General features: G+C 42.8%; 3 protein-coding genes across 9 annotated transcripts; 2 read left to right on the top strand and 1 right to left on the bottom strand.

The window, feature by feature from the left end:
* The first annotated feature begins 1022 nt into the window (after positions 1 to 1022).
* On the top strand, positions 1023 to 17921 carry znf185 (zinc finger protein 185 with LIM domain). Of its 3 annotated transcripts, none has more exons than XM_080307072.1 (32): positions 1023 to 1202; positions 2095 to 2158; positions 2451 to 2568; positions 2670 to 2777; positions 2865 to 2891; positions 3190 to 3246; positions 3325 to 3372; positions 3466 to 3537; positions 3615 to 3695; positions 3882 to 3941; positions 4049 to 4171; positions 4248 to 7709; positions 8430 to 8495; positions 8623 to 8694; positions 8954 to 9028; positions 9251 to 9325; positions 9485 to 9565; positions 9884 to 9943; positions 10344 to 10412; positions 10785 to 10835; positions 10943 to 10987; positions 11594 to 11659; positions 11866 to 11919; positions 12043 to 12111; positions 12408 to 12542; positions 12807 to 12848; positions 13178 to 13213; positions 13929 to 14000; positions 15324 to 15386; positions 15500 to 15565; positions 17108 to 17222; positions 17395 to 17921. In XM_080307072.1, exons 2-32 carry the CDS (start codon positions 2149 to 2151, stop codon positions 17488 to 17490), a joined length of 5574 nt encoding a protein of 1857 aa, XP_080163198.1. In that variant the 5' UTR covers positions 1023 to 1202; positions 2095 to 2148; the 3' UTR covers positions 17491 to 17921. The 3 variants fall into 3 exon arrangements, with proteins under 3 accessions (XP_080163198.1, XP_080163201.1, XP_080163194.1); XM_080307075.1 differs by having other exon boundaries at positions 8620 to 8694; positions 15503 to 15565; XM_080307068.1 differs by having other exon boundaries at positions 8620 to 8694.
* pofut4 (protein O-fucosyltransferase 4) lies at positions 17825 to 23898 on the bottom strand. Of its 4 annotated transcripts, none has more exons than XM_026190561.2 (5): positions 23758 to 23898; positions 20587 to 20928; positions 20070 to 20450; positions 19083 to 19705; positions 17825 to 18903 (listed from the first exon to the last, which is right to left on the bottom strand). In XM_026190561.2, exons 2-5 carry the CDS (start codon positions 20926 to 20928, stop codon positions 18753 to 18755), a joined length of 1497 nt encoding a protein of 498 aa, XP_026046346.2. In that variant the 5' UTR covers positions 23758 to 23898; the 3' UTR covers positions 17825 to 18752. The 4 variants fall into 4 exon arrangements, with proteins under 4 accessions (XP_026046346.2, XP_026046329.2, XP_080163232.1 ...); XM_026190544.2 differs by lacking the exon at positions 23758 to 23898 and adding an exon at positions 21130 to 21271; XM_080307106.1 differs by lacking the exon at positions 23758 to 23898 and adding an exon at positions 21130 to 21271 and having other exon boundaries at positions 20070 to 20444.
* On the top strand, positions 23365 to 26027 carry rab9b (RAB9B, member RAS oncogene family). Of its 2 annotated transcripts, none has more exons than XM_026190609.2 (2): positions 23365 to 23499; positions 24423 to 26027. In XM_026190609.2, the coding sequence occupies exon 2, from the start codon at positions 24497 to 24499 to the stop codon at positions 25106 to 25108; it is 612 nt and encodes a 203-aa protein (XP_026046394.1). In that variant the 5' UTR covers positions 23365 to 23499; positions 24423 to 24496; the 3' UTR covers positions 25109 to 26027. The 2 variants fall into 2 exon arrangements, with proteins under 2 accessions (XP_026046394.1, XP_026046413.1); XM_026190628.2 differs by lacking the exon at positions 23365 to 23499 and adding an exon at positions 23808 to 23935.
* The last annotated feature ends 1708 nt before the right edge of the window (positions 26028 to 27735 follow it).

Below are 27735 nucleotides of genomic sequence, written 5' to 3'. Positions count from 1 at the left end.
AGTCAGAGCCACTGGGCAAGGCCGTCTGACTGGTTTCTTCTACAAGGGAACAAGGGAGAGAGATCCAGGTGAATAATACACGTTAGCATTTACACTTGCAAGTGTGCTTGCCAGAGCGACACTTTGGCATTCAGAATTGCCAATTTCCTCTTCCACCTACTTTCTGTGACGTGTTGTGAAACCTATCTACACCCTTTCTGTGATTTTGAAACGGCCTCGTAAATATGTACACAGACTGTTTATGGGGTTTTTGTGCTTTTTCTAAGGCACAGTGTGGTTTCAGAAAGTTGAAACTGTGGCCAAATGCTCAGAAAGTGTTCTTTTGCCATTTGTAGGAGAAAAAAATTGCTCGACAATTGCAGGCACATCCTTGACTTTCTCTTACACAAACATGGATATAGTCGCTCGGATTGAGCAAACAGTTTGTTTACAATGGGCTTTCATTTGTTTTTCTTCCTAGGATATCCTGCGTATTGCAAAGCACAGGGTAATCCATAAATGACCTTTACCAGAGCTTATATAAGAAATTCAATGTTCACGCCAGCATTCATGATTTTTCCTTCACAGAAACACACGTGAAAGTATAAAACACCTTTGCTTTAAGAATAAAATTAAGAATGTTCCAAGCTTGTGTTCTATTTTTTCTGACGACCGCTGTTTCTCTTCATTATCTCGGCTCTGTGCTGTGTTCTTGTTCTTGTTTTAATGCTTGTGCTTCCTGGGCTGTCCTACCCAGTGAGCATGAGACGAGTGTTTCCCAAAGGAGATGTTGCTGTGTGTCACTTCGTTTATGTTTGCCATGCAGTGCACCTTGTCGTTGCCCCTATGCCTTGCTGGTTCTAAGCATTGATTGCCAGCCACCTGTGCGACAGGTATGTGCTTGCTGTCATCCATGAACAAAGCCCAGATGTAGTAAACAGAAATTAATTCTTAGCAACCTCTCTTACGCACACACACACACACACACACACACACACACACACACACACAAGTAGATAGACAAACACACGCTGCTCCACCCCATATTTACCTCCCTTGACTGGCTGGGCTTGTTAGTGCTCACGCCTGTACCTGTTGGCTAATACGTCGGGCTGAGACACCTGTTAGACAGAGAAAGACTTTTCCTCTGTTCACACCAACCACACTCACTAGGACACAGATCCTCAACAAATCTTCCTGTGCTGGATATAAAGTGACAGCAGGTAGGAACTCTGGTGTTCACTTATTCATGACATGATATTTTGTGTATTTTAAAAGTGTCAGAGTGATCGGATTGGTTGGGTTATATAAACTGTTTGTTGAAAGTGTTCACTATGAGTGTCTGCCCTCTCATTTTCTGGATGTTTCTTTGCCATGATTGCTTCCTATCGTGCTCGGGGCTTGCTTTAAAATGCTATTGGCTTTCATTAATCATTTATCTCTTATAGACTGATGTGCTAAACCGAAGATAAATATGGTCTCTGAGCCCTCAGTTTGTTTTGTCACCAATATTCAGGAAAATCCTCAAGAGATATTGCGCCGACTTACTCCAAAGGGAATGAATTCACAGCCTAAGGAAGGACTTTTTTTAAAAAGTGATATTTGCATTCTGACTTTAACAATACTCCACAGTTTTGCATAAGCTCTACTCTGTGTCTACTTTCAGATAAGGGTACACTTGTGATTGTTTCATTAGTATTTTCCCCTTTCTACTGAAGTTCCCCTGAGGACGTAGGCTTGCCTCTGAGCAACTCGTTTCTGTTTTCTGATCCTAAATAGCTGAGGCTCAGTTCATTTGGAAATGAGCGAATAGAAAGCGATATTTGTGTAATCAGGTTAATCTTATGTGGGCCAGTTTATATTGTTACAGAGTGTCAGATACACAGAATGCCTATCTGCGTCCATTCATATTTGGTCAATCGCTGCATATTTCGGAAAGTGGACAGACAGGATCGTCTGCATGTTTTAAGGATGAAACTGAGGAATGTTTGACACAGCACATGTTTCTCAATGGGAGGGGACATAGTGTGGGAACAAAGTTGCAACTCGCTGCTCACATCATACGCCTAATTTTTACAAGATGCCAATCATCTCTCTGAATTATCTATAATTTAGTGGCCTGCAAAGAAAAGAGAAAAAAGAAGAGAGCGAGAACCCCGTGAAACAAGCATGTCAAAAGGTGAGCAGATTTTGATTTTAATGTGAGATGATGTGTTTCCTCCAATAAAAGCTGGGAGTATTATGCATCTGTGCCGGGCTCTTGGCTATAAATTCACTTATTACCCTGATTTAAGGCAAACTACAAGTGGTTGATGATATAGTGTCTTCTGGCTCAAAGGGGGACTGTATATCTTAGAAGCTATCAAGCAGACAATTACTAAGCTGTCATTATGATGCAGCATATAGTGTGTATCATATCTCAAATGTGAGCTTGTGTGCGGGTGTGTGATATGCACATGTTTGTATCTCAGAGGGAGACAGAGCGTCCGTGCTGCGTACCACCAAGGTCCGGACAAGGCTGAGGGGAGACGCCAGCTGGTTGCAACGCAGCAATGACTCTAAGGATGAAACGCAAGAGGAGAAACCATGGTAAACACCCCTGTTTAAGCACGATACCCATCATCCCGTTATCATGTACTCTGTCACATAGGAAATAAATGAAAATAAGATAAAACCAAATTCCATTGCAGGATAGCAGAAGTTAAAGCCAGCCGTCTGAGCGGAGCCCCTGCTGACACCAGTCCAGTGTCTTCGCCAACAAATTCTACTCCGCCACCAACCAAGTCTGACACGGAGAGGTAAACCCAGGTTTTTAATGTCATAGGCTTATCTGCAGTTCTTTGAAACATGACTGTGCTGATAACAAGTCTCTGTTTTGAGTTTAGGCAGCCAACATCCGGATACCTTATCAGGTAAGAGAAAGGCTTCTGATATTCTGAGCACCACCATCTGGGTTATAAAATACGTTTACCACAAAGCATATAAAAACATATATATTTATAAAACAGAGATTTTAGTCAGCCAAAGTGGAGTCTCAGTCACCATCACAGTGAACACTTAAAAAGAAACACACACACACACACACACACACACACACACACACACACACACACACACACACACACACACACACACACACACACACACACACACACACAAACTGTATAAAGAAATAAGGGCTTGTTCAGGACTTTCTTTCTTTTTCTTCAGGGGTGTTTTCACTAAAGTGGACAAGCCTCCTCCATCCTCACCATCTAACGGCTTTAGGTAAGAGCAGCTGAACCACACAGCTTCGACAAGCAGTTTGACCTTTCCTCCATTACTTATTATCTGGTTTTATTGCAGCAAAACACCGCAATTCAACAAAAAGCCTTCAGAGACCTACAAGAAAATGTGAGCAAACGTAAATTCAGATTCCCAGTTTAACTGCTGGCAGCTGGATGAGAGTCTTTTCACAAGGTGCATGTTTGTGCTTCTGTTCCTCAGAGCCCCCCACACTGTGCGGTCTGCTGCAGAGAAACAGGAGGGCCAGCTTAGCCTCGAGGAGCTGGAGAAGCGGTAAGACTCTCCTTGCGTCCTGAAGTTAGACACCCGGGAAAGAGATTACATTAACATTATTCTGATTCATTCTGCAGGACGGAGAAAGCCAGTAATGTTCTGACGAAATCTGCAGCCAGGCAACGGTCTTACGTGCTTTCAGCTGCAAAGAAATACGAGTACGTATTTTCTCATGCCACTATTCTAATGCTTATCTTGAGATACAGCATGTTTCTGTAATGCTTTCATAAAAGAACAGTGCATATGTTTAAAACTTCCCATGCAGTGGGAAATTCTTTTTATTGACGTGCCTTGCTGAGCACTTACGGAGGCATTCACACAGGCTTTGTGTTCAAAACTCTAAGGTCTCAAGAAACGCCTGACACATCGCTCAGCAATAGCAGTCCAGCATTTGTGGCTACAAGGTAAGCCCTTTTTCCTAGAGGCAAAAAGAAAAGATATGTGAAATATGTGCTCTACACTTGCATGCATTTCTACTTGTGCCATCATGTGGTTGACTAAAAATGTGCAGGGTGGAGATTACTGATGATGATGAGCCTTCTGAGACTCCTGCACCTGCCAGCGCTGTGCTGCCATCCCCTGTTGTTCCTGTCACATCTGTTGCATCCAAGCCTGCGCCCGAACCTCAGAAAATGTAAATCCCGCACCATGTTTCTATTTCCAGTGCAACAAGTGATTTGAGTTTGATTCATTATCTCTGTGGTTTACAGTGCTGACACCAGCACTAAGACAGCTGCTGCTGTGAGTGTTAATGAGCCGGTTGCTCCAAAGTTGGAGAAGAAGGCCACCCCAGAGCCTGCAAAAGAAGAGACCCCTCAAGTGTCTGTTACACAAGAACAGCCAACTTTTGACACCAAGGTGGCTGCTCCCCTCCCTGAACTAATCAAAGATTGTCTTCAAGTAGCCTCTAAAGAGCCACAACCCAAAGAGTCTGGGCAGACTAAAACGCCTCTGGTTGATCTTTCGCCACCATCAAAACCCCCAATATCATCTAATCAAAAGTCCCCTGAGTCGACCACTGCAACGTCTCCTGTCCCGACCTCCACTGTCACCAAGTCACCTGCACCTGTGTCCCCCGATGTGACTTCAACTCCTGAAAAATCAGATGTCAAAGTGTCTCCTGTCCCGACCTCCACTGTCACAACCTCCACTGTCCCGACCTCCACTGTCACCAAATCACCTGCACCTGTGTCCCCGGATGTGACTTCAACTCCTGAAAAATCAGATTTCAAAGTGTCTCCTGTCCCGACCTCCACTGTCCCGACCTCCACTGTCACCAAATCACCTGCACCTGTGTCCCCGGATGTGACTTCAACTCCTGAAAAATTGGATGTCAAAGTGTCTCCTGTCCCGACCTCCACTGTCACAACCTCCACTGTCCCGACCTCCACTGTCCCAACCTTCACTGTCACCAAATCACCTGCACCTGTGTCCCCGGATGTGACTTCAACTCCTGAAAAATCAGATGTCAAAGTGTCTCCTGTCCCGACCTCCACTGTCCCAACCTCCACTGTCACCAAGTCACCTGCACCTGTGTCCCCGGATGTGACTTCAACTCCTGAAAAATCAGATGTCAACGTGTCTCCTGTCCCGAACTCCACTGTTCCGACCTCCACTGTTCCGACCTCCACCGTCCCAACCTCAACTGTCACCAAGTCACCTGCACCTGTGTCCACGGATGTGACTTCAACTCCTGAAAAATCAGATGTCAAAGTGTCTTCTGTCCCGACCTCCACTGTCCCGACCTCCACTGTCACCAAGTCACCTGCACCTGTGTCCCCTGATGTGTCTTCAACTCCTGACAAATCAGATGTCAAAGTGTCTCCTGTCCCGACCTCCACTGTCACCAAGTCACCTGCACCTGTGTCCCCGGATGTGACTTCAACTCCTGAAAAATCAGATGTCAAAGTGTCTCCTGTCCCGACCTCCACTGTCCCGACCTCCACTGTCCCGACCTCCACTGTCCCGACCTCCACTGTTCCGACCTCCACTGTCCCGACCTCCACTGTCACCAAGTCACCTGCACCTGTGTCCCCGGATGTGACTTCGACTCCTGAAAAATCAGATGTCAAAGTGTCTCCTGTCCCGACCTCCACTGTTCCGACGTCCAATGTCCCGACCTCCACTGTCACCAAGTCACCTGCACCTGTGTCCCCTGATGTGACTTCAACTCCTGAAAAATCAGATGTCAACGTGTCTCCTGTCCCGACCTCCAATGTCCCGACCTCCACTGTCCTGACCTCCACTGTCCCGACCTCCACCGTCCCGACCTCCACTGTCACCAAGTCACCTGCACCTATGTCCCCGGATGTGACTTCAACTCCTGAAAAATCAGATGTCAAAGTGTCTCCTGTCCCGACCTCCACTGTCCCAACCTCCACTGTCACCAAATCACCTGCACCTGTGTCCCCCGATGTGACTTCAACTCCTGAAAAATTGGATGTCAAAGTGTCTCCTGTCCCGACCTCCACTGTCCCAACCTCCACTGTCCCGACCTCCACTGTCACCAAGTCACCTGCACCTGTGTCCCCGGATGTGACTTCAACTCCTGAAAAATCAGATGTCAAAGTGTCTCCTGTCCTGACCTCCACTGTCCCAACCTCCACTGTCACCAAATCACCTGCACCTGTGTCCCCTGATGTGACTTCAACTCCTGAAAAATCGGATGTCAACGTGTCTCCTGTCCCGACCTCCACTGTCACAACCTCCACTGTCACCAAGTCACCTGCACCTGTGTCCCCGGATGTGACTTCAACTCCTGAAAAATCAGATGTTAAAGTGTCTCCTGTCCCGACCTCCACTGTCCCAACCTCCACTGTCACCAAATCACCTGCACCTGTGTCCCCTGATGTGACTTCAACTCCTGAAAAATCGGATGTCAACGTGTCTCCTGTCCCGACCTCCACTGTCCCGACCTCCACTGTCACCAAATCACCTGCACCTGTGTCCCCGGATGTGACTTCAACTCCTGAAAAATTGGATGTCAAAGTGTCTCCTGTCCCGACCTCCACTGTCACAACCTCCACTGTCCCGACCTCCACTGTCACCAAGTCACCTGCACCTGTGTCCCCGGATGTGACTTCAACTCCTGAAAAATCAGATGTCAAAGTGTCTCCTGTCCCGACCTCCACTGTCCCAACCTCCACTGTCACCAAATCACCTGCACCTGTGTCCTCTGATGTGACTTCAACTCCTGAAAAATCAGATGTCAATGTGCCTCCTGTCCCGACCTCCACTGTCCCAACCTCCACTGTCACCAAATCACCTGCACCTGTGTCCCCTGATGTGACTTCAACTCCTGAAAAATCGGATGTCAACGTGTCTCCTGTCCCGACCTCCACTGTCCCAACCTCAACTGTCACCAAGTCACCTGCACCTGTGTCCCCGGATGTGACTTCAACTCCTGAAAAATCAGATGTCAAAGTGTCTCCTGTCCCGATCTCCACTGTCCCAACCTCCACTGTCACCAAATCACCTGCACCTGTGTCCCCTGATGTGACTTCAACTCCTGAAAAATTGGATGTCAACGTGTCTCCTGTCCCGACCTCCACTGTCCCAACCTCCACTGTCACCAAATCACCTGCACCTGTGTCCCCTGATGTGACTTCAACTCCTGAAAAATCGGATGTCAACGTGTCTCCTGTCCCGACCTCCACTGTCCCAACCTCCACTGTCACCAAGTCACCTGCACCTGTGTCCCCGGATGTGACTTCAACTCCTGAAAAATCAGATGTCAAAGTGTCTCCTGTCCCGACCTCCACTGTCCCAACCTCCACTGTCACCAAATCACCTGCACCCGTGTCCCCTGATGTGACTTCAACTCCTGAAAAATCGGATGTCAACGTGTCTCCTGTCCCGACCTCCACTGTCCCAACCTCCACTGTCACCAAATCACCTGCACCTGTGTCCCCTGATGTGACTTCAACTCCTGAAAAATTGGATGTCAAAGTGTCTCCTGTCCCGACCTCTACTGTCACCAAGTCGCCTGCTCCTGTGTCCCCTGATGTGGCTTCAACCCCTGAAAAATCAGATGTTAAAGTGTCCTCTGTCCCAACCTCCACTGTCACCAAGTCACCTGTCCCAGTGCCTGCTGTAACAGAATCTGGACTGAACACAAAACCTGAACCCAAAATGGAACCAGAGCCACAGACTAAATTGCCTCCAAAACCAAGGTCAGATTTCCATTCAGTCCTGGCACATTTTGTAGCATCAACAGGTGGAATGGAATAAACTCAGGTGTTATGTTACTAGCTCTTGAATGAATTTGCACTCTAATGTAACTGTGTTGATCTATAATTGCGCATAAAAATTTATTTAAGCTTATATAACCTATTAACTTACTATTTGCTTTATATGGCATTTGGTTTGGTATTTTACAGACAAAGATCAACATAGTATAATTTTATTCAGTGGATTGTTAAAGATCACACTAAGAAACATTAGAAACGGAAGCTAAATTACTTCCACTTAGACCAGCTCCAAGAGTAAAATTCTCCTTGCACATTAATGTGTCCTTTCTAGTGCTCCAGTAATGTAGAGTACAGCAATAAAAACCTCACAGGGACCATTCATCTGCCTGGAGTAGTTTTACTTTGGAGTATTTAAAGCTGTTTTAGCTGGAAATATTTCTCCGGATGTAATTTTACTTTTATTTTCTTAAGTAAAACCTCTTAATACTGCTTCTACCACTCCAGCAATATAACATAAAACTACCTACGTATATAATGAGCCTCGAGCATGATTTGTAAGCAAAGCTATGGTTGTTATGAAAATATGCTTTCAGTGGTTTAAGTGGTTTTCTTTGTTTAGGTGTGTTTGCTCTCATTCTTTCACATGTGTAATTCAAAGCTGCTCTGGAATGTGATGTGTTTGTTGTCCATCTTGTTTCACAGCTCCGCTGCTGACACGCTCCCTGCTCTGTCCAACACTCTGATTTCTTTCGACACCAGTTCATCCAGGTACTTCCAGAAGAGAAAGATGAAAGCCGGAGAAACCAGAAATGCAGTGACACATTAGTTCCCACAGCCTCAACAATATGCCATCTGATAATAAGAGCTTTTGTTTTTTTTTCTTTTTCCTCAGTAGCTTTAAGAATGATGAGGAAGCCCTGGCAAACCAAAAAGGAGACTCAGCGGACGATCACCCCACAGAGAACAGGTATAAAACCAACAACTTCCTCATTATTGTCATAGCAGTGTTGGCAAGAAAACTGATGAGGGCTAACTGCCACTGAGCTCACTTCAAAGTAATTACAAAATAATGCACATCTCATTTTCAGGCGCTCAAAAAGCCTGATACCAAGGGGTGTCTCTAATTATGCCTGATTAAGTGTGGCACTTAAACATTTGATATAGAGATATATGCTTTCTTGCCAAAGCAGGTGCACTAATATATCTTTTCCTCTCCTGTACTGCAGTGCTGAACAGAAGCCAGATTCAGAGCTCAACAACTGTGAACCAATAACAGACGATCTCCTGGGTTTCAGTGATGGGTTTGTTAAAAATACATTGTTACAATTGCGCAATTAAAAAGTTGTCACGGTGGCAAATATTTGAATAGCTCTCACAAGGTGGCACTGTTGGGCTTCTTATAATCTGCCCGTCCTTTACCTCAACTGGCCTGTTCTAGCTCTGAAATCTCCACTGAATCGTAAATCCCCCTTTGTTCATCAACTTCTCTGCTTCCTCTTCCTCTCCTCTTTCTACATCTGCAGTCCAGAGGAGCCAGCAGAACCTGTTCCCCCCAGCCCAGGACGCTGGAGTCAGGATCTGCTTGGTGGAATGGACAGGTAGAGGAAGAATTCTTTCTCCTAAGAAAAAAAAGAGTAAAAATAACTTCCTTGTCAGTAGCAAACCAAAATACCACCTCAGCTTACCTTTCCAGAGTTGGATGTAGAGTTTCAAGAGAACTCTCCCCCATATTTCAATTTTCTGTTTCATGTCTTTAGTAAGCCAAACCCAGTGAAGACCAGCGGCACTCTGGATCTTCTGGCAAATGATGTCATTGTAAGAGGCACAGAGGCACACAGGTGAGAAAGAGACAGACCGGCTTCTCCTCCCATCTCACCCTCCTTGCTTATGCATCCTTATTATTAATAAGATCCCGGCTTGCTGAGTTGAAAGACTTTGATAAACCCTCCTTCAGTTTGATCCACAAAGCAGGGCTCCGCTCCCGTTTGGCATTTTCTATTTTAACCTCCTGCTCCACGTTAAATAGAACCAAAGTCTCAAATTCCTGAAACGACTGACTTTGAAAGGGAAAGCCAGCTTTCATCTGCAGCACGACTGGAAATAGAAGGGAATGCTCTGTACTGATTAGTATTGCTGCTTTGTTTTGTCTCCACCAGCCTCAGCATGCAGCAAGAGGAGGAGAAGCAGACAGACAAGACAGCCAAAGAAACACAAAGGTAGCGGGAGATGACAGGCTGCTCTTAAACAATTATCTATCTATGCAGAACTGTTCCTTCCAAGAAATGCATTCCATACACACGGCTTGTAATGATTTATAACAAGTCTGCCTGCAGCTATGCTGCCAGCAAACCCCACAGAGACACAGAGTCACTATAATGACCAAACTGTGATCATTACCTAAAAAAGCATGACAGCATACAAAGCTATAGTCTGTGCTTTATTCAGATGGTTTTTGTGATTGCTAAATAGTTCAGTGCATCTTGAGCTTTACTAAAGGACAGACATTTTAAATAGTGTATGAGAACAACCACACTAACCTTTACTTGCCCTCTCTTCTCTTCCCATCATGCCATTCATCCGTACCGCCCTCCTTACTTCTATCTCACCGCTGTGCAGTGAAGAGGACAATGCGGATCCCTGGAGCTCACGTGTGACAACAGTGACAACCGTAGTCACTAAATCAAGGTAGTTTATTTACTGTCACATGTCACATGCAAACCAGTGTGCTTAAAAATAGTAAATAATAACACACGGTTTCACTCCAGCTCGGTAATATAAATGACCGGGTTGGTGTAATTGTTCAAGGGTTAATCTTAGGTGAAGAAATCCTGAAGTCCGCAGATTTTGCTGTTCAGCAGTGGAATAGTGTTTCCATTTGTCAGCAACATCCTGATTCTGATTTTTATTGAGTTTTGCCCCACGTCCCTCCGTGTTTCTATTTACCATTCAAACTGCATTAAATCTTTCCATTATGAGTCAATGTGATCAGAATTCCTTCGACACAAGATGGGCAACGCTGACAATTGAGAGTGAAATCAGTGTGAAATTGTTTTTCAGCTCGGCTGATCCATTTGATCCATATCCGATAGGGACCACATCCCCTAACAGGTAATCATATTGGTTTGGAGCTATGACTGTTTTCCTGCAAGACAGATAGTATCTCAGCATGCATAATTCAGCAGTTTCTGATTATGAGACACTTTTCTCTATTCCAGCTCCTCTGACCTGCGCCAGCCCCTCTCTGATAGTTCCATCAACAGGTACGGGAATGATAATGCAAATTCCCTTTTTCGATACTGTAACCTCTGTTTGTGGCGCCGATGTTAGCACACGGTTTCCTCATTACTACAACTGCTTTAGTTTGTAAGCTAATGCGAGAATTGTTATTCATAATCAGTAGATGTGATGCAAGAAGCACCAGGAGTCTGGATCTATTGACATGCTCAAGCTGATTTACTTATTTGTTTTCTGTTTTAATTTTAATTTTAGTGCATTACCTGCTTTAATGGAAAAGTGCTCAGAAACAAAATAAGTTTGTTATTGCTTACATGTTTCAGCTTAAGAAAAATTAATATTGTGAGTATTGGGGACATTTTTAGCATTAGGGGGTTCTACAAAGTCCTCCACAATGAGTTTTTTATGCACCCATTCATACAGTTACACACCAATTACACTGGAACTGTGAGGAAAGGGAGATTGCCTGCCATTGGGAAATCTGTAGAAACGTTCTCTGGCACCTGAAACAAAGTTGCCCCTGAAATGATTCATTATAGGAAACTAAACTGCAAATGTAAGAAAAAGAACGAAAGAAAGAAATACTCGTGAGTGAGCCATGCTGATGGCTTTCTCTCTTGTGTGTCTGACAGTATGGGCAGTAATGCCTTGCGGTCCCTTGCAGATGACATCATCCCTTTCAACACTGACAAAACAAGGTATTGAACCAACTCAGCTGCATACTTCTGTGACGAATCTATGATTGAGAAATGGGAGTGGAAGGGAAAGTGCAGACCCACAGAAATCTTTTTCTCAAACCTTCCTGCTTGAGCGTTGTCTGATGTGCTTCATCTGTCACAATTCCCAAATCCTTTCCCCCTCTCCCTCTTGCTATCTCTCCCCACTTTGGCTGTTTTAACATCAGCACTCAGCGGTCATGGGAAACCAACACAGTCCAGGAGTCGAACACAGAGGAGAGGTGATGACATGCTTTGATGTACTTTTGCACCCCCACACTATACACTCTGTGCTTCATTCATCTACTTTCACCCATCCGTGTCCATTGCGTGTTAAAAGCCTTTCAATGTCTCTCCCCTCTCAGCCAAGAAGCGCAACCAGAAGCAGAAGGCCAAGCTGAAGATCAACAGACAGTCATCATGTTTGAGAGGAAGTAAGTGATCTTGGATATTGGCTCCTTTTTATTTCTGTAACCTCCTCCCTTTTCACCGCGGTGAAGTAGCGAGACTCTTGCAGCGCCTTGCTCACCGAGTCGGAAGACATTGTGCACTGGCGCTGATGAAAATGGGTCAGACATATATTTGTTACAACTTTCCCTCACAACTGAGGTAAACACCCCCCCCCCCCCCCCCCACTCCCCCCTCTACCTTTTTTGTCTTTGGAAGAATAAACATCATGTGAACCGGCCATCTTCCAATGCTGCTATGTCTTTGTTTGTTTGTTTTCAAGGTCCCTTGAGAATGACTCTCCGTGGGACCGATGGACATCACCAACTGTCTATACCATCCCCACAGAAGAGGAGGAGGAGGACGACGACGAAGAAGAAGAAGAGAAGCAAGAAGAGGAGCAGGGAAGGTATCTTCGGTATGGTTGAGCTCATTAAATGCACATTAAAGCACCTTTTGGAAACTATTTTAGTAGGATGTGATTATAGCACCTTAAAATTCAGTGGCTGTCAAGCATTTAATTGAAAGAAAGCTGAACACAAGATGAAACATCCTCCCGGCTCAGTCGGAGAATAATTAACTTTTTCAGCTTGTTCTTTTTTTTTTCTTTTAAAACTTTAATATTGTCTTATCTTTACCTGTACAAACTCATTATAATGCAGGAATTTTGTCTCTTTTGTAGCACTGAGGATACACAAACGGTCACAACCATCACTACCATCAGGTAGGGAAAAGAGTTTTTTTGCGTATTGAGATTGAAAACTGTAGAGATTAGAAGGGCTCAGGTTAAGAGCATGAGAAGATGTATAAGTGGAGGTTACAATCACACTGCTTGGGAGGAGGGCCTCAGATCAGGCAGTGGTGCAGTACTATATAAAGCAGACCACAGCTGGTCAATAAACTGTGACCCTAGTGGAGCTGTGAGCCAGAAAGATCAGTTTCATACACATTTTTTTTTTAAAAATGCAGCGGTCTCGCTTACTGGATTGCGTCCAGCTTATTGACTGCTTCAGCCTACTATAAAAGTCTAACACTGTTTTCTTTACTTTCCAGGGAGATACGCAGTGAGCCTGAGCCCTCCATGGATCGGTAAGTTTATGATCTTGTAAAGTCAGACAGCGTAATGCAGAGGGTTATTTTCTCTCTCGTCTGTTGATTTTCTCACTTTCGTAACAACACTGGCTTGCCCTTTTTTTTCTTTTTAAATCCTTTCATGCCTCTAGAAATTTGAGCAATGGTGCGGTGTTGCATGAAACTTACATTTACCTGTTCTTCAACGAGTGGAATAAATGGTTATTTTATGAAATGCATCTAAAAACAAATGCACGCCATCGAATATTTAGCACGTGTGGGTTTGTGTTACGCTTTCACCTTCTGGATCTGCTTTTGTCTCTTTGTAACGCAGCCATTTTTAGTAGGCGTAACTGAAAATGGTTAGCAACTGAAAGTTATCCGTGAAAGTTACCCGTAACTCCATCATGACACCCGGTTAGACAGATTTCCATTTCAACTCTATTACTGAAGTTGAATGACAAGATCTGCTCTTCCATTGTCTTTCAATTTGCCCTCATTTCCTTCCCTCTAATTATCAGCCTCCAGATGTCAGAATAATGATGTGTATTAGAGATGTCCTTTTGTCAAATCACAGCCCGTTAACCAGCCTGTCATTAACAAGCAGTGGCAGAAGTGATTATCTCCTGGGCTGCATTTGACAGATGTGGGGTCTTTCTCTATAACCCATCACTGTAATGCCATCATTGAGTAAAAGATGAGACTAATGTTGCTGCACGTTGCATGTCTCCAGTTTTGATACCTATTCCAGGACCAGAAGAGAAGAGGAGCAGAGAGTCAAAACCCCAGAACCTGAAACCAAAAAGTGAGTGACTGTACAAACTATAAATTTAATTTGGATTGACAGCATATGTAATTGTGGTCAAAATCCTGAATACACTCATGGCAGGTGTAAACGTCAAGATAATTTGGGGCTTTAAATTATTTCTTTGAACTGTTGAAAAGTATACATACACAGGCTCAGACATATGTACATACACGTCCACTAATATTTGGTTAAATGTTCCTTAGCCAGTTACACTCAGATGCTTTCGGTAGGCATGAACAATCTTCTGGAATAATTCTGGCTGGATATGTGACTGCTCTTCTTGAAAGAATTGGAGTTATTTTAAATTGTTTGCTACCAAGGACCCAGCTTTTAATCCTATTCCACAAATTTTCAATAGGACTGAGGTCAAGGCTTTGGGAAGCTTATTCCATAATATTAGCCTGCCTTATCCATTCAAAACCAGTTTTGATGTGTGTTTGGGATCATTGTCCTGTTGTAACAGCCAGTTGTGTCCACATTAAATCCATCTAGCTGTTGGTTGGATGTAAAGGTAAAGAATTTGGAGGTAGTCCTCCTTTATTATTCCAATCACTTTGTGCAGTGTACCAGTACCACTAGCAGCAAACCAGCCCAGAGCATGATGCTACCACCATCATGCTTGACAGTGTTCTTAGGTTTGAAAGCCTCACCTTTGACTCCTCCAAATATACCTCTCATCATTATGGCCAAATAACTCAATCTTTGTCTTGTCTGGCCATAAATCTTTTTCTCCTAAAAGCATTTGATCTGTCCATGAGGACAACCGCAAATTTCACTCAAGTTTGAAAATGTCGATTTTGGAGCAGGAGCAATTTGTGATAGTTTGAGTCTTCTTCTGGATTTTGGCAAAGTGGTGATTGAACTGATAAACCTGGAATCTGCGGTTGTTTAGAAATGGCTTCCAAAGACGCTCTCAACTTATGTGAATCTACAATTCTCCTTCTTGGAACAATGGAAAAGTCCAAGGAACTCAGTGAACATCTGAGTATTTGTCAGTCCAATGAGTATTATTAAAACAAATCCTTTTTATGCTGGCAAAGAGAAACTACCAGTCAGTCATGTTCACTAATGAGAAGTTAGCGAGCTTTGGCTTGTCAAGTTAAAAGGCATTGAAGCTTTAGGACTACTTATTAAAATCTTTATGTTGTGTATCCAATTTTTTTCAAGACATTAAAGATGTATGTCATGCAATCATTCCACCCTTGAAAAAAAAAATCATCATGAAATTCATACCCATGATGAGTATATGCAAACCTCTGACCACAATTGTGTATATATTTTAGCTATGTGTATTAACCCACCTTTTGCCTCTCCTTTAAGGCCGTTTGTGTTTGTGAAGGAGTATGTCAATGCAACGCAGAACCCCAGAGACACGCTCAATAGGTGGGGCCAATAAATTATTTACAGTCAACTGCCATATTGATATAAAATACCTCTTTAAAAAACTGCAAGCACTGCCCTCATGATGATTTACTCATTGATCTTGTTTCCAATAGTAGGTCAGATTACCTGACTTCAAGCTCCACCAGCTATTCTTACAGCAGCCCATCTCTTTACTCCAGGTAATAACACAATCTGAGCTCTGCCTCTCTCAATACTTTAACTGCTTTCACTTCTTGCTCTTTAAATGGCAGTTCAGCTTTTCCCCCCACTAACGTCATTTAAACTGTATTCATGGGTTTCTCAAAACTCCTTCTTAATTACACTTCAAACCCTTTTAGCTGTGTAAGTTTAACCTGCTGCTACTGTGTCCATTTTCAGTTCTCACAGTTCAAGTACTTCAGCTGGAATCACTGTTTATAAATCTGAACATGTTTCAGGAATAAATCTTACAGAGCAACATTTTAACCTATGGTAGGAAAATACTGCACATTCACTTTTGAACCAGACCTAGACGTCTCTCTATCAAAGTTTGAACTATATATACACGTATGTATGTGTGTGTATATATATGTATGTATGTATGTATGTATGTATGTGTGTGTGTGTGTGTGTGTATATATATATATATATATATATATATGTATGTACACATACATACATACACTGGGCTAGGCTCCTGCCCCCCTGCAACTATGACAAGGATAAGCAGAGGAGAATAGATGGAGAATGATATTTAGGTATTTTTACTGCTGTCACATTAAGTCAAGTTGGCTTCAAACAGCATGCAAGGGCTAAAATGCTTGTTTGGCATTTTGGCTACATTTTATTTCCTGTATTCAAAATTGACAGTATTTTGATAGCCTGTTTGGCAGGTTGGAGCCATAAACTCTATTTTACAATTCTGGATACCTGCTAATAAGCTCTGACAAAAATAAAAGAGTATTAGAAATTCACCTAATTAAAAAACACAACAAATGAAAAACAACTTGAGCACAGGCTTCTTGGTTGGCTTGCTGTTTGGTACAATTAATCACAAAGCAAGCCATATTTTATCCAATTTTGGCAGACTAAAAAATGCTCCAAAAAACAGAGATTCTGTAGACACAGTTGAGAAATTCAGTGACATGAATCAGCTGAGATTCTGCTTCGAAGACAGATAGCAGTTATGACTGAGCACCTGCAGTTTTCAAGGAGATAAAAAAGACAAACATTTTTTGTACCAGGTTGTAAACACGTTTTGTTTTTTTCCTTTTTATTATTTTAACATGTGAGTCTGTGGGGGTTGCCATGGTGCTTACATTTCACCTTCTTCTTTTAGTATCTCTATCGCAACTACTAGCATTTGTTTTACCGTTTACACTATTTGACATATTTCAGTTACATATTTCGAGTGCTGAGCATGTGTAGCCTCTTGGTTATCCCTACGGCACCTCCATAAACAAGACTATTCCCTAAACGCGTTTTAAAGCCGCAACCACAGCTATAAGCCGCAGCTCTTTCTCCCCCACTTTGTTATTTCCGCTACTGACAAAACTAGATACGTGCAAGCAGAAGGGCAGAAATTTCACCAAGCCTGCTCATTAAGCGGCTGAGCAAGGATTATTTACACTTATTAATTTCCCTCACATAGGACTCCAAATATCTTGTTATTCAACCAGACTGAGCTTCAGTGCACTGTACCTGTTCCTGATTCAGTGATCAACTTATCTTTTCTCAATCAGCTACTCCAGGATCCCACCGTCATCTACCTGTACATACTGCGGAGAGCAGGTGGGAAATGATGCCAAGATTACCATTGAGCACCTCAACATCAACTGCCATCCTTCCTGCTTCAAGGTAATTTAGTCAGATACAATGAATAATTTTTTTCCTAAATAATAATAATCATATTTGTTGTTATTGCCAGTCCAGGCAAGTTTAACCAGATAATTACGTTTTTGTGGCTCAAATCGTTTTCCTGCAAACATTTCTCATCAAGGCGTTATCACGTGGTTTTCTTATCTTTCAGTGTGATATGTGTAAGAAACCCATGGGAGACCTTCTCCACAGTATGTTCCTGCATGGTGGGAAAGTCCACTGCGAGACCTGCTACAGGGCCATCTGATCATCAAGAGCTTCGCAGACCTCCTCTCTCTCTCCTTTCTGTCATGTTAATTCGCGCACAAAGCGAGAACTGCTCTTTTTTTCAAAGTTTGCACTGCATTTGTTTGAACTCCTGATTAATGTAGCTTAAAGTGACCGGCGAGTATGATTTCTTAAACTTGATAATGACATATTTTAAAACCTTGTGTTGTGTTTTGATGGTGGTGAAAGCTTTATCTGCTTCGGTTTACTATGAAGGATACGTCTGTCCAACATCACACACGGATGTGAACAGATTAATACTGGTGAGAGGGATACAAGAATTTAGCAACAATAGGAAAAAAAAAAAAAAGAACTTGGTTACAAAATGTTTACTTAATTTTTGCTCTTCTTGATACAAAATAGTGTTTGCATGTATGATGCTTTGTTAGCAAAATAAAACAATTTCTATAATCCTGGTGTATCCATGTCATATAAAAGTAGTTTGCTACCAGATACATGAGTCAAGAGTGTTTCAGAAAAGAATGATTGGTAGTTATTGCACATGATCCTAAATGATGTAACAGAAAATTGTCAGACAAGGTGATATTCTAACATAAAAATCAGAGTTTTTCCAAGCTGAGCTGATCCTGAGAACTCTGGTAACATCCCAATGCGAGGTTGTACTAAATTTACATTTGCACCTCTCCTCTGCTTGGCAAAATAATATTTTCCTTGCATAGTCACAATAGCTTTGCATCTAAATGGGATTTTAGCTAATAGCCATCAGCTACCTGCTGAGTAACTGTAAAGAAGCTGATGCAGTCATTTGGCTACCGTCTTGATGGTCTTCACACACAGTTAGGCAGAGCTCCCACGGTACAGAGGACAAGTCTTTGGCTCTGCCCCAGTCTAATGAAAAGGCGCATCCCATGAGAGTGTGCCCATTTGGGACAATGGTCCTCCAAGTAGTTAATACTAACTATGGGCAATATAATGGAAACTCAGCTACGGTGATAAAACCGGTTGGAAAATATTCGCTTATAAAAGTCTAGAATGTTATTTTCCCATTACTGAGCGTGGGATGAAGGCAAAGTTTAATGTCAGCTCAACAAAATAGCAAAATTTGTTTCAGGATAACTAAACTACTCACATGGGTAAAAAGGGGGTGGGGTTGGCTTGGGTGCAAAACTATGAGCAATGTGTACTTCGTTCCCTCATTTAAACAAGAGGGGGGAATACATAATCTGGGGCACTCCTATAATCCTGGACGGACTCCATCCTCTGTTTGTTTCAAGGCCTGTGTCAGTGTTTTCCTTTGGCTCTGCTCACAGCAATGCTTTGGATGTGCTTCCACAGCAGAGAAGGGTCTGACTCGTTGTGTCTTATCAGAGACTCCAGCCCCTCTGCTTGGTCGAGGCTCTGCCAGTAATCCTGAGGCCATATTTGCAACCATCTGCAGACAGATAAACAAACAGATTAGGCTCATCACAGAGGATATTTTAATTAGACTATTAAAACAGACCGATTTCACTCCCCGCAGGACATTATTGTTCACATTTCAGTGCAGGGAAAAAAAAAAAAAAAAAATTGTGTTCACACCTGGTGCTGTTGTTCATTTAAAGACAAACTCACCCATCATCTGAAGGTAAGTCTTTGACGTCTCCATATCCCGGACTGGGGAGCGGGCAACCCATGTGAGAGTTATTAGCCATTTTAGGCCGAGGTGGTTGATTTGTCTTAGGGGCCTTTTTACGTGCATGCTCTGCAGCTAATCGAGCATTCTCCTGGTCACATACATAACATTCAAATCCATTCAGGTAGTTGGGTTTACTCATGTCATTCACCCCCCACTCGCGGGTCTTCAGTGACTCTAGCAAACGAGTATTAGTGATGCGGCTGGGGTTCTTGAACTTTAAATATTTAGCATATTCATCGTCATTCTCGTCCAGATGTATGAGGAAGTCGGCAAGAGCTTGGGGTGAGGGGAAGTCATCTATGATGATCACCGAGCGGTCGTTGGGCATCCAGTCCGCCACCGCGGAGGCACCTCGATAAATGGGAACGCACCCCTGGTGTAGAGGCCGCCACAGCTTTTCAGTCATGTAATCTGGACACAGGCCATTCTCCAGAGCCAGGTGGAACTTGTAGCGCGCCACAAAATTCATGAATTTTGGTTCTTCACCGGTAGCAGTGGCTGTGTCCTCCAGATATTCTGGTAGGGGTTTGTTGTTCAAGCATTTCCCATAAGAATCGATCTACACAGAGATAATGTTTGGAAAGATGGGAGACACAGTTAGGGCATATCTGGGAACAGATTAATTATTACACAATGACAGATTTGGCTGTTCCACTGAGTATTTTCTATACAAAACATTTACACATTTGCTATTGCAATTGGAAGCACAAAGATTAGTGATTTTTATCTGCTGTGCAGTGCGTAATAAAATAAGAAGAGATATTTACCACTGAGAAAGAATCTCGGCATTTGTGTAAAGCAGAAAAAAAACATTAAGGGTAACGGACCGCTATATCTTTCATTAAAAAAAACAAAACAAAAAACACAGGACCATAATCTCTTTGACTGTGGTTATTACACAGCTGAATTATTCTGCACTTTACCTTTATGTACTTCATGAGCTCCTTTACATATCTGTCTCTGTCTGATGGTACATCACAGTGAGACTGCATGTAGAGCACTGGAGCCAGACCCTCCCTCCTCAGGCGGTTCTTCTCTTCCAAGGACACAGCGACAGGCTCCAGCAAGTACTCCAGAGAAGGAAGCCACTGAAGGGTCAAGGGGTAGTCTGACTCCCTGCGAAACGTAGCGGTGTAATTGAACAGCCGGATTCCCGGCCCATGAGAGAGGACATAGTTATTCATAGGTGACTCTTCGTGGAACAGTGCCCAGGTTTGGTGGCGGAGACGAGGGAGAGGCGCCTCATATGCCCGGAAGTCTGTCCCATAAAAGATGATAGATGTTGTCCGTTTGTACAGCTGCACCTTTCAAGATCAAACCCAAGATTAGTTGCAGAGCAACCCGAGAAGCTAATTATTATTAATGTGTACATGCATCTTCCTCCTGTCCAAGGCAGGAGATTCATGAAAGGTGTTTTAGGAGGGTAAGTATCTCGGGTACCTTACGATTGCTCGTGACCAGACAGGAGGACGTGGCACAGTCAATGCGCTCAGTGTCGCCTGGAAAATGTGGGAACAGCCCACCGCTCCACCAGAGGAGAATGGGCAGCTCCTTGTTACTGCGACGGTCGCGGTTCCCTGGTCCTCTGTATGAAACCACGGAGGAAAACTCCATCTCTGAGAGAGCACTCTGAGGCTGAAAGGCTCCTCGGTCTAGTGCATCCAAGGCCTCCAGGGGAAGCACCTGGTCATCTGGAAAGGAGGCAAAGGAGACCCAGACCCAGCACAGGACCCCGAAAAACCCCAGACAAGCAAAGGGCAGTAGTCTGCTCCTACCCGCCATCTGCAGGGGTGAATTGAACAAAGACACACAAATTCAAAATAAACACCACATTACTGTGTAGGGACAGCAGTATGATTGTTTTTCTTTATAAATGCGGTTGTATAAATGCGATCCGCTACGCAAACAATCCAGCGACTTACTCTACAGAGCCAGTGTTTTCAGAGTATGGAGAAACATCGGAATATTCACACTGTTTCCTACCATCATCTCCGCGGGAAACACGTGAAAGGGGCTTTTTTCTTAGCTTACAAAATAAAACATCTAGCGCTACTTTTCACGTAAGCTCGCTTTGATGAGCAGTGCTAACGAGATGCCCCAAACATCAGTTAACAGCTGACTTCTTTTTTTTTTTTTTTTGTAGAGTCCTGATTTTCTTCTTCTCTAGGTCTCAAAAATATCTCACTCTAGCGCCACCTACAGCCCGGGAGTAAGATTGGGTCAGACAGGTTCAGTTCAGAATCTTTTGATACTTAACGGATTTTGCCACAACAAACACAACAAATCATACATAAAAACATAGAGTATATGTTTTAAGATAAAAAAAAACCTAGAGATTTCTATGAACTTTAAGCAAATACAAAAGTCATTCTAAAAGCAAACAACATTAGCAGAATTAATAACATGTCCTTTATGTCTTAAAATAAGATTATCTGAGGAAACTTGCATTAAATCGGCTCAGCCGAAAAATCATGCCACAGTGGGTACACTTCTTGCAAAGCTATCTCCTAATTCAGAGTAAGGTAAAGGCTCAGTCACAAGGAAGGGACAGTAATCTCCTTGCATCTATGGTGGCTGCCTGGTGATTGTATTGAATTTTTGTCACATTCTGCAACCAATTGGAGATTGTGGTAACTAAATGGCTACATAGAGCTTGAGGGTGTTGCACTCTCACGACCACTTTTGATCACAAGACGATTGCATAGGTCACCTGGTAGGAGACAACCTTTCTGCAACAGTCACAGTCTGACCTGGACCAACTCCGAGAGAGGTTGTCAAAGGTTTGCTAATAACTGTTGTCTAATTTATAAATGCAGACAGATTGCCAGCTTATTGCCATCAGTCTTGCTGAGTAGAAAAGAGTTCGCCTTTACTGCTGTTAACTACAGTGCAACACTGGCAGATCTTGATTTGGATGTTAGTGTAAATCTGATGTTTCCCATTTAAAAAAGCATTTTTATTACTTTTACATTTTTGAGGTTTGAGCTTGACTGTGCAGAAGAACGTTTGCATAAAGCTTGTTACTGCAGGATGTGTTCGTAGTTTCTGCTAAAGGGAGAAATTTCACTGAGAAATTCATGAGCTAATGGCTCGTGTGACTGAGCCATTAGCTTGCTCTAAATGAGGAGGCAGCTTTGTGTGTCCAGTATTGGATGGTTTTTCGGTTGACTTGATTTAATGTAAGTTAAATTAATATCGGTTAAATTTAATGTAAATCAAATTAATGTTTAATGTAAGTTAAATTAAATTAGGCCAGAGTTTAAAACTCATACTTAAAAGATGACTTTGTGACTTTGGAATGAGGCGGGGAACCAATCATGATCCAGTTTTCAGTTTTCACAGGTCAAACGTGGAACTTTAAAGTCTACGGTAGATATTTAGACTTCAACAGTGGAATGAGCAGTTGAAGAGTTTGTATAATTTGATCTTCAAAAATAATATCAGTCTCACAATAGAACTCAGTTCTCAGATTTTTGTGTAAGTAAAAAGTGCCAGAAGTCAGTTTCACATCATGGTTACACAGAGATTAGCAGAGGGGGCCACCCCTGTGAGGTCAGTGCCATGAAATGCATCCAGAGTAACATTTAGCAGACCTGAAGTGAAAACCACATCAGCTCAACTGTCAGGTCAGAGCATCTGGTTTTGTTTACTGAGAGACAGAAAGGCCACTTCATCACATCAAGTAGATGTGTCAAAAGAAGGATGGTTAGTTATCTCAGAGAATGAATAGTTGTCACTAAACCACTGTTAGAGAAGGGAAATTAAGTCCAGCTCTGGGTTTAAATGGGTTGGAAAATAATCAGTAAATCGGTAATAAGTAAATTATGCTTGGACAACAAAGTAGAAAGAGACAAAGCAAATAGTAAGATTTACTAAAATTCTTGCACATTTTTCATAAATCCAGCTTTTATTCAGACTGAACTCAAATGCAAAATGTTACAAACTTACAGTTCTTAGCAAAACGATTACCCACGACCCAATGTACGATTTATGTCACAGATGCCCTAAATTAACAGTACTGATAATTTCCAAAATTATTTGGCTAACGCTAAAATATCATTATTGTTGTTATCCATTCATTTTACAAAAAGCAAAGCATATAAATGATGTTTTTTACTAAGATGCCTACTAAGATTACTAGCATTTAGTGTATTAATGCAATGCTTGATTAAGTTTTTACTTCCGTTTGTTTATCATTTGGGGTATCCGCTCATTTTACGGGCTTTAGGACCCCGCTTTGCTTGGGCGGTGTGCACGTGCAGGTCCGCGATGGGGCGCGCACGTCACGACACTGAATCTCAGTCAGATGTAGGGTAGCGGGACAGCCACGCAATATTACCTACCAGAAGCAGGGTAAGTAGAAATAAATGTTTCTACGATATGCATTCAGTTTTGAAAACACCAGCCCACTGCAATAGTCGTAACTGCGTCGCTTTTTAAAACTCTTCTGAGCCGCATATAAATTAGAGCTAACGGTTAGCCTGACCGGGATGGAATGTCAACAAGGCATCAGACTAGTCGGCTAGCTTGCTAGTTTGATGGGAGGGTTGCTAAGCCGGTATACATTACAACCGCTTTACTGTCTCGCATGGCGTGATTTAGAAGTCTTACCTGTTTCGGTTCCAATTTAACTTCTTCTCTGAAGCACTTCTGCGGACAGTTTCACAAACAGCATCGACAAGAGAGTTCAGCGAGAGTTTTTGTTTTCCAATAGCCACAGTTTGGCAAGCTGGTACATATTTGTGGTTTGCGCAGGTGCAGTGGTGGTGCTGTACAGAGTGGATTTATGGTCAGTCGGTTGTGGTGTCGGGGTTTTCCTCATGATGTACTACAAAAAAACCCCGTTTTCTTTAATGTTTAATTTTTACTTCCTAATCTGTAGTTGGCATCTGTTCACTGTAGTGCATAATGTGTGGACTAGCCAGTATTATAGTTTCATGTCGTAAACAGCAGGGCTGTCTGCTACCCTGTATTTTTCTACGCCAGAGACCTTTGGAAGACATCTCGGTCCTTCACCCCGTCATTTTGTCCCTGAAGCTAGTCAACCATTACACTTCTGTCATGTGGTTTTAATTACGCAGAAAGGTTTACTTCCAAGTTATAACAGTTATCCTGTGGCTGCTGACTGTTCCTCTAATTACCTACTCTGAATCATCAGCGGACACAAACCCACAGACTGCTTTGGCTTTTAAATGTTTTCTGAGAAGTCATTATGTTTCATATCCCAATGACCAGCAGTAATTTCCACATCTCGTTTTCACCCTTCCTGTTTCTAGGTTAGGTTCACCCCAGTTTACCACCAAGTGGGGAGGACTTTAGCCCTGTGAGGAGGCCTAGTTGGGTGGGTGGCATGATGAGTGGGAAGAACCTGCTGCTCAAGGTAATCCTACTGGGAGATGGTGGAGTGGGCAAGTCCTCCTTGATGAACCGCTATGTCACAGACCGGTTTGACTCCCAGTCTTTCCACACCATCGGCGTGGAGTTCCTTAATCGGGACTTGGAAGTGGATGGACGCCTTGTCACTCTTCAAATATGGGACACAGCCGGTCAGGAGCGCTTCAAGTCACTACGTACACCTTTCTACCGAGGCGCCGACTGCTGCCTGCTCACATTTGCCGTGAACAACCTGCAGAGCTTTCAGAACCTGGGCAGCTGGAAGAAGGAGTTCATGTACTACTCTGACGTCAAAGACCCCGAGCGGTTCCCTTTTGTGGTACTGGGCAACAAGATAGACATGGAGCAGAGGGAGGTTGGGGAGGATGAAGCGCGGGCCTGGTGTGAAGAGAATGGCTGCTGCCCTTACTTTGAGACCAGTGCTAAAGATGACACTAATGTCACCGCTGCGTTTGAGGCAGCTGTCAGGGAGGTTCTGGCTGCTGAGGACCAGATTGATCATGCGCTCTTGAGTAGTACTATTGATCTCCATGGAAACCGCAAAACCTCCCGAAGATCTTGTTGCTGATTGGATAGGTGTGAATCCACCCTGTTTTAATCCCTCTGGCTGAAACTTGCCTGTGATAGTTTTAAGAGCCAGTCATATATTGTTTATGGTACGTGTACTGTTGGTACAAGGTACTGAGTGCAGTATTCCCTGAAGATAATATGAATAGGATACACCTGCTCTGAGGAGGCGTATCAAGGATTTAGCTGGTTTCTAGAATGTTGAATTATTGCTCCTACAAAGGTACCGGCACACTTACAAGCTGTGCTGCCAGTAGTATGGTACAAACCATTGTTTCCAGCTTGTGCAGGGACTATAGCATCTAGTGCATTTAAGGGATTAACTTTAATCAAAATAATATAATTTGGAATTAATGCATTTGAACAAAGAATATACCAATCCACCTTTGGAGAGCACTCCTTTTTTTGCTCTGTAAAGCTGTGTTTCCACCATAGGAACTTTCCTAAGGGACTAGGAGCCTTTGAAAGGACTCTGTATGTTTCCATCAAAGGGACAAAGGTCTAAAGATTAAATTCTCTGGGAAATGTTTACCTCCAAAAAGCTCTTGTTTGTGCAACAGTGTTTTCCCTTGGTTTAGGAACAGTGGTAATAATGTTTGCAGCACTAAACTTGTAGCATTCAGCCAGTCCATCTTAGTCATCTTACTTCAAGTTGTTGCAGTTGCTTATTTTGCTTACTTTAAGGCTTATATCAGAGATTACTGTTGTTAAGCACAATACTCAGACTTGGTTCGTCTGCCTGGTTTATCTAAAAAAATATATATGAAGAGAGCAGTTGTGGTTGAGTAAGCTAGAGAGTGCAGTGTTTTGCTCAGAATTGGATTGTAATTGTGGTGGTACCAGGGGTGCCTTTGTAAATGTGCCCAGAAATTATGCACACCCACACATTTTTAAATGAAATTAAATAGCGTCTCATATAATGTGCCCCTCTGACTCTTTTAATTTTCAAATATTTTGGGAGAAATAAATAACGGATATATTCAGCTATCTGTCCACTAGATGGGTACTACCAGACACCCCACAATATATTATTATTACAGTATTTTACTTCCGATAAGATATTACTGTGATTTTTTTATCTTATTTTATTTTATTTTTAGCGTTTATCATTTTTTAAACATTTGAACCATTTATTTCCTTTTTTAAACTGCAAATTTCATCCTCAGAGTAAATGTTTGTAACAGTTCTATCCAATAAGATAACATTATCTAACTCCATTTATTTTTTTGATACAAAATGAGACCGTCAAGCACACCAACACTGTCACTAAAACCTGCGGTAAATGTTGCCACAAGACAGGGTCAGTCTATTATCAGTCTGCGATTGAATGGGGTCAACTTGACAATTACATGCAATCTATTTCTGATAATACAAGAAATGAACCGTGGTGAATTGTTTAAAATCTCAAATCTCTGTTGCTGTATAGATAGAAAGAAATTCACATTTGTGCTCAGCAACCTTCCCGTTCTATAGGAATGTAACCAGAATACATCCAGCTGGCAGCCAGTTGACTCAAGTCCCCTTGTATGTGCCTGTATTTATACAATATCGCCACACATAATGTCACGACACCGTGCTGTAGCGATTGTTGATTTCTGAGTCGTTCATGCTTCAGAATTGTCCAGATACAAACATCCACCTCCTTGAATTGCATTTGGAGATGATTGTCTTTGCTCTTCTCAGCTGTAGTGACATGTGAGCTGCTCTCTACCTGCTGCAGATGTTTGTTAGTGGTCTTGTGGTTAGTGGTCACATCTACAGAGCAGAAAAAACAAACCTACAAAAATGGAGTCCAAGACTGTGGATTCTGAGTCCATGAGATGAGAAATTCTGGTCAGCCTGCTGAAAGGCAGAAAATAGGACTGGAAGGGCTGGGGCTAGCTGGTTAACGCCAACTAATATTTCAAAATAAGAGCAAGGGGACTGTCAACTAGTAAATTGGTCAAGAATGGCTTAAGTAAAAAATGGATGGGAAAAAAAATCTAAAATGACTTGCAAAATCTGCCCTGACAGCTGTTAATATAGCTGACATCCTGCCCAAATAAGTTCTGTGTTTGGGGTAAATAAAGTAACTAGAGTAAATAAACAGAAGAAGCATTGTTGGTGAAGTTTTTCTGATTAGAAATGCTCTCACCCCTAAACCACCCCGAGGAAAGAGGCCTATGCCAGACTTTGTCCAGGCTTCATCTCGTTGACTGTGACCGCTCCGTTTTTGGGAGATGGACAGAGGCAGCCAGTGTAACATGGTTACTATATATTTCAATAGTCTGACATGTTAAAAAAACAAACAACAAAAAAACAGCCAGCACTTTTTAATATGTCCAGCTTCTCTATGGATCTTTCACTGCAGAGGAAATGGAGACTAATGATAGTCTATAGGAAGCTTTTTGTTATAAGAGAGACTCAGGTGGAAATGCAGCTTAACACACAGTAGCTCTAGTCACTGCTCCATTTTCTGTTCATGAAAAAGTCTCATTTTATGAGATGTGTCGGCAGTTGTTGGAGAGCTAATGTATTTTCCTGACACTGACTGTGTCTGTGAATGACAGTGTTCCCAGTACAGGCAAATATTGAGCTTCAGAAGTCCCCACATCAGTGAGATAATAGCATTGAAAGTACGGGTTATTT

The sequence above is a fragment of the Astatotilapia calliptera genome, chromosome 2 (genome assembly GCF_964374335.1).
Source record: "Astatotilapia calliptera chromosome 2, fAstCal68.1, whole genome shotgun sequence".
Taxonomy (NCBI): Eukaryota; Metazoa; Chordata; class Actinopteri; order Cichliformes; family Cichlidae; genus Astatotilapia; species Astatotilapia calliptera.
Note: the sequence above shows the minus strand (reverse complement) of the source record. Positions and strands in the feature narration are given on the sequence as shown.

Coding starts and splice junctions, on each gene's coding strand:
- znf185 (XM_080307068.1), top strand. Junction 3,942..4,048: donor CCAGCATTTGTGGCTACAAG/GTAAGCCCTTTT, acceptor AAAAATGTGCAG/GGTGGAGATTACTGATGATG. Junction 12,543..12,806: donor GAGCAGGGAAGGTATCTTCG/GTATGGTTGAGC, acceptor TCTCTTTTGTAG/CACTGAGGATACACAAACGG.
- rab9b (XM_026190609.2), top strand. CDS start 24,497: ATGATGAGTGGGAAGAACCTGCTGCTCAAGGTAATCCTACTGGGAGAT.
- pofut4 (XM_026190544.2), bottom strand. Junction 20,451..20,586: donor TGGTCACGAGCAATCGTAAG/GTACCCGAGATA, acceptor TGATCTTGAAAG/GTGCAGCTGTACAAACGGAC. Junction 19,706..20,069: donor AGCTCATGAAGTACATAAAG/GTAAAGTGCAGA, acceptor ATCTCTGTGTAG/ATCGATTCTTATGGGAAATG.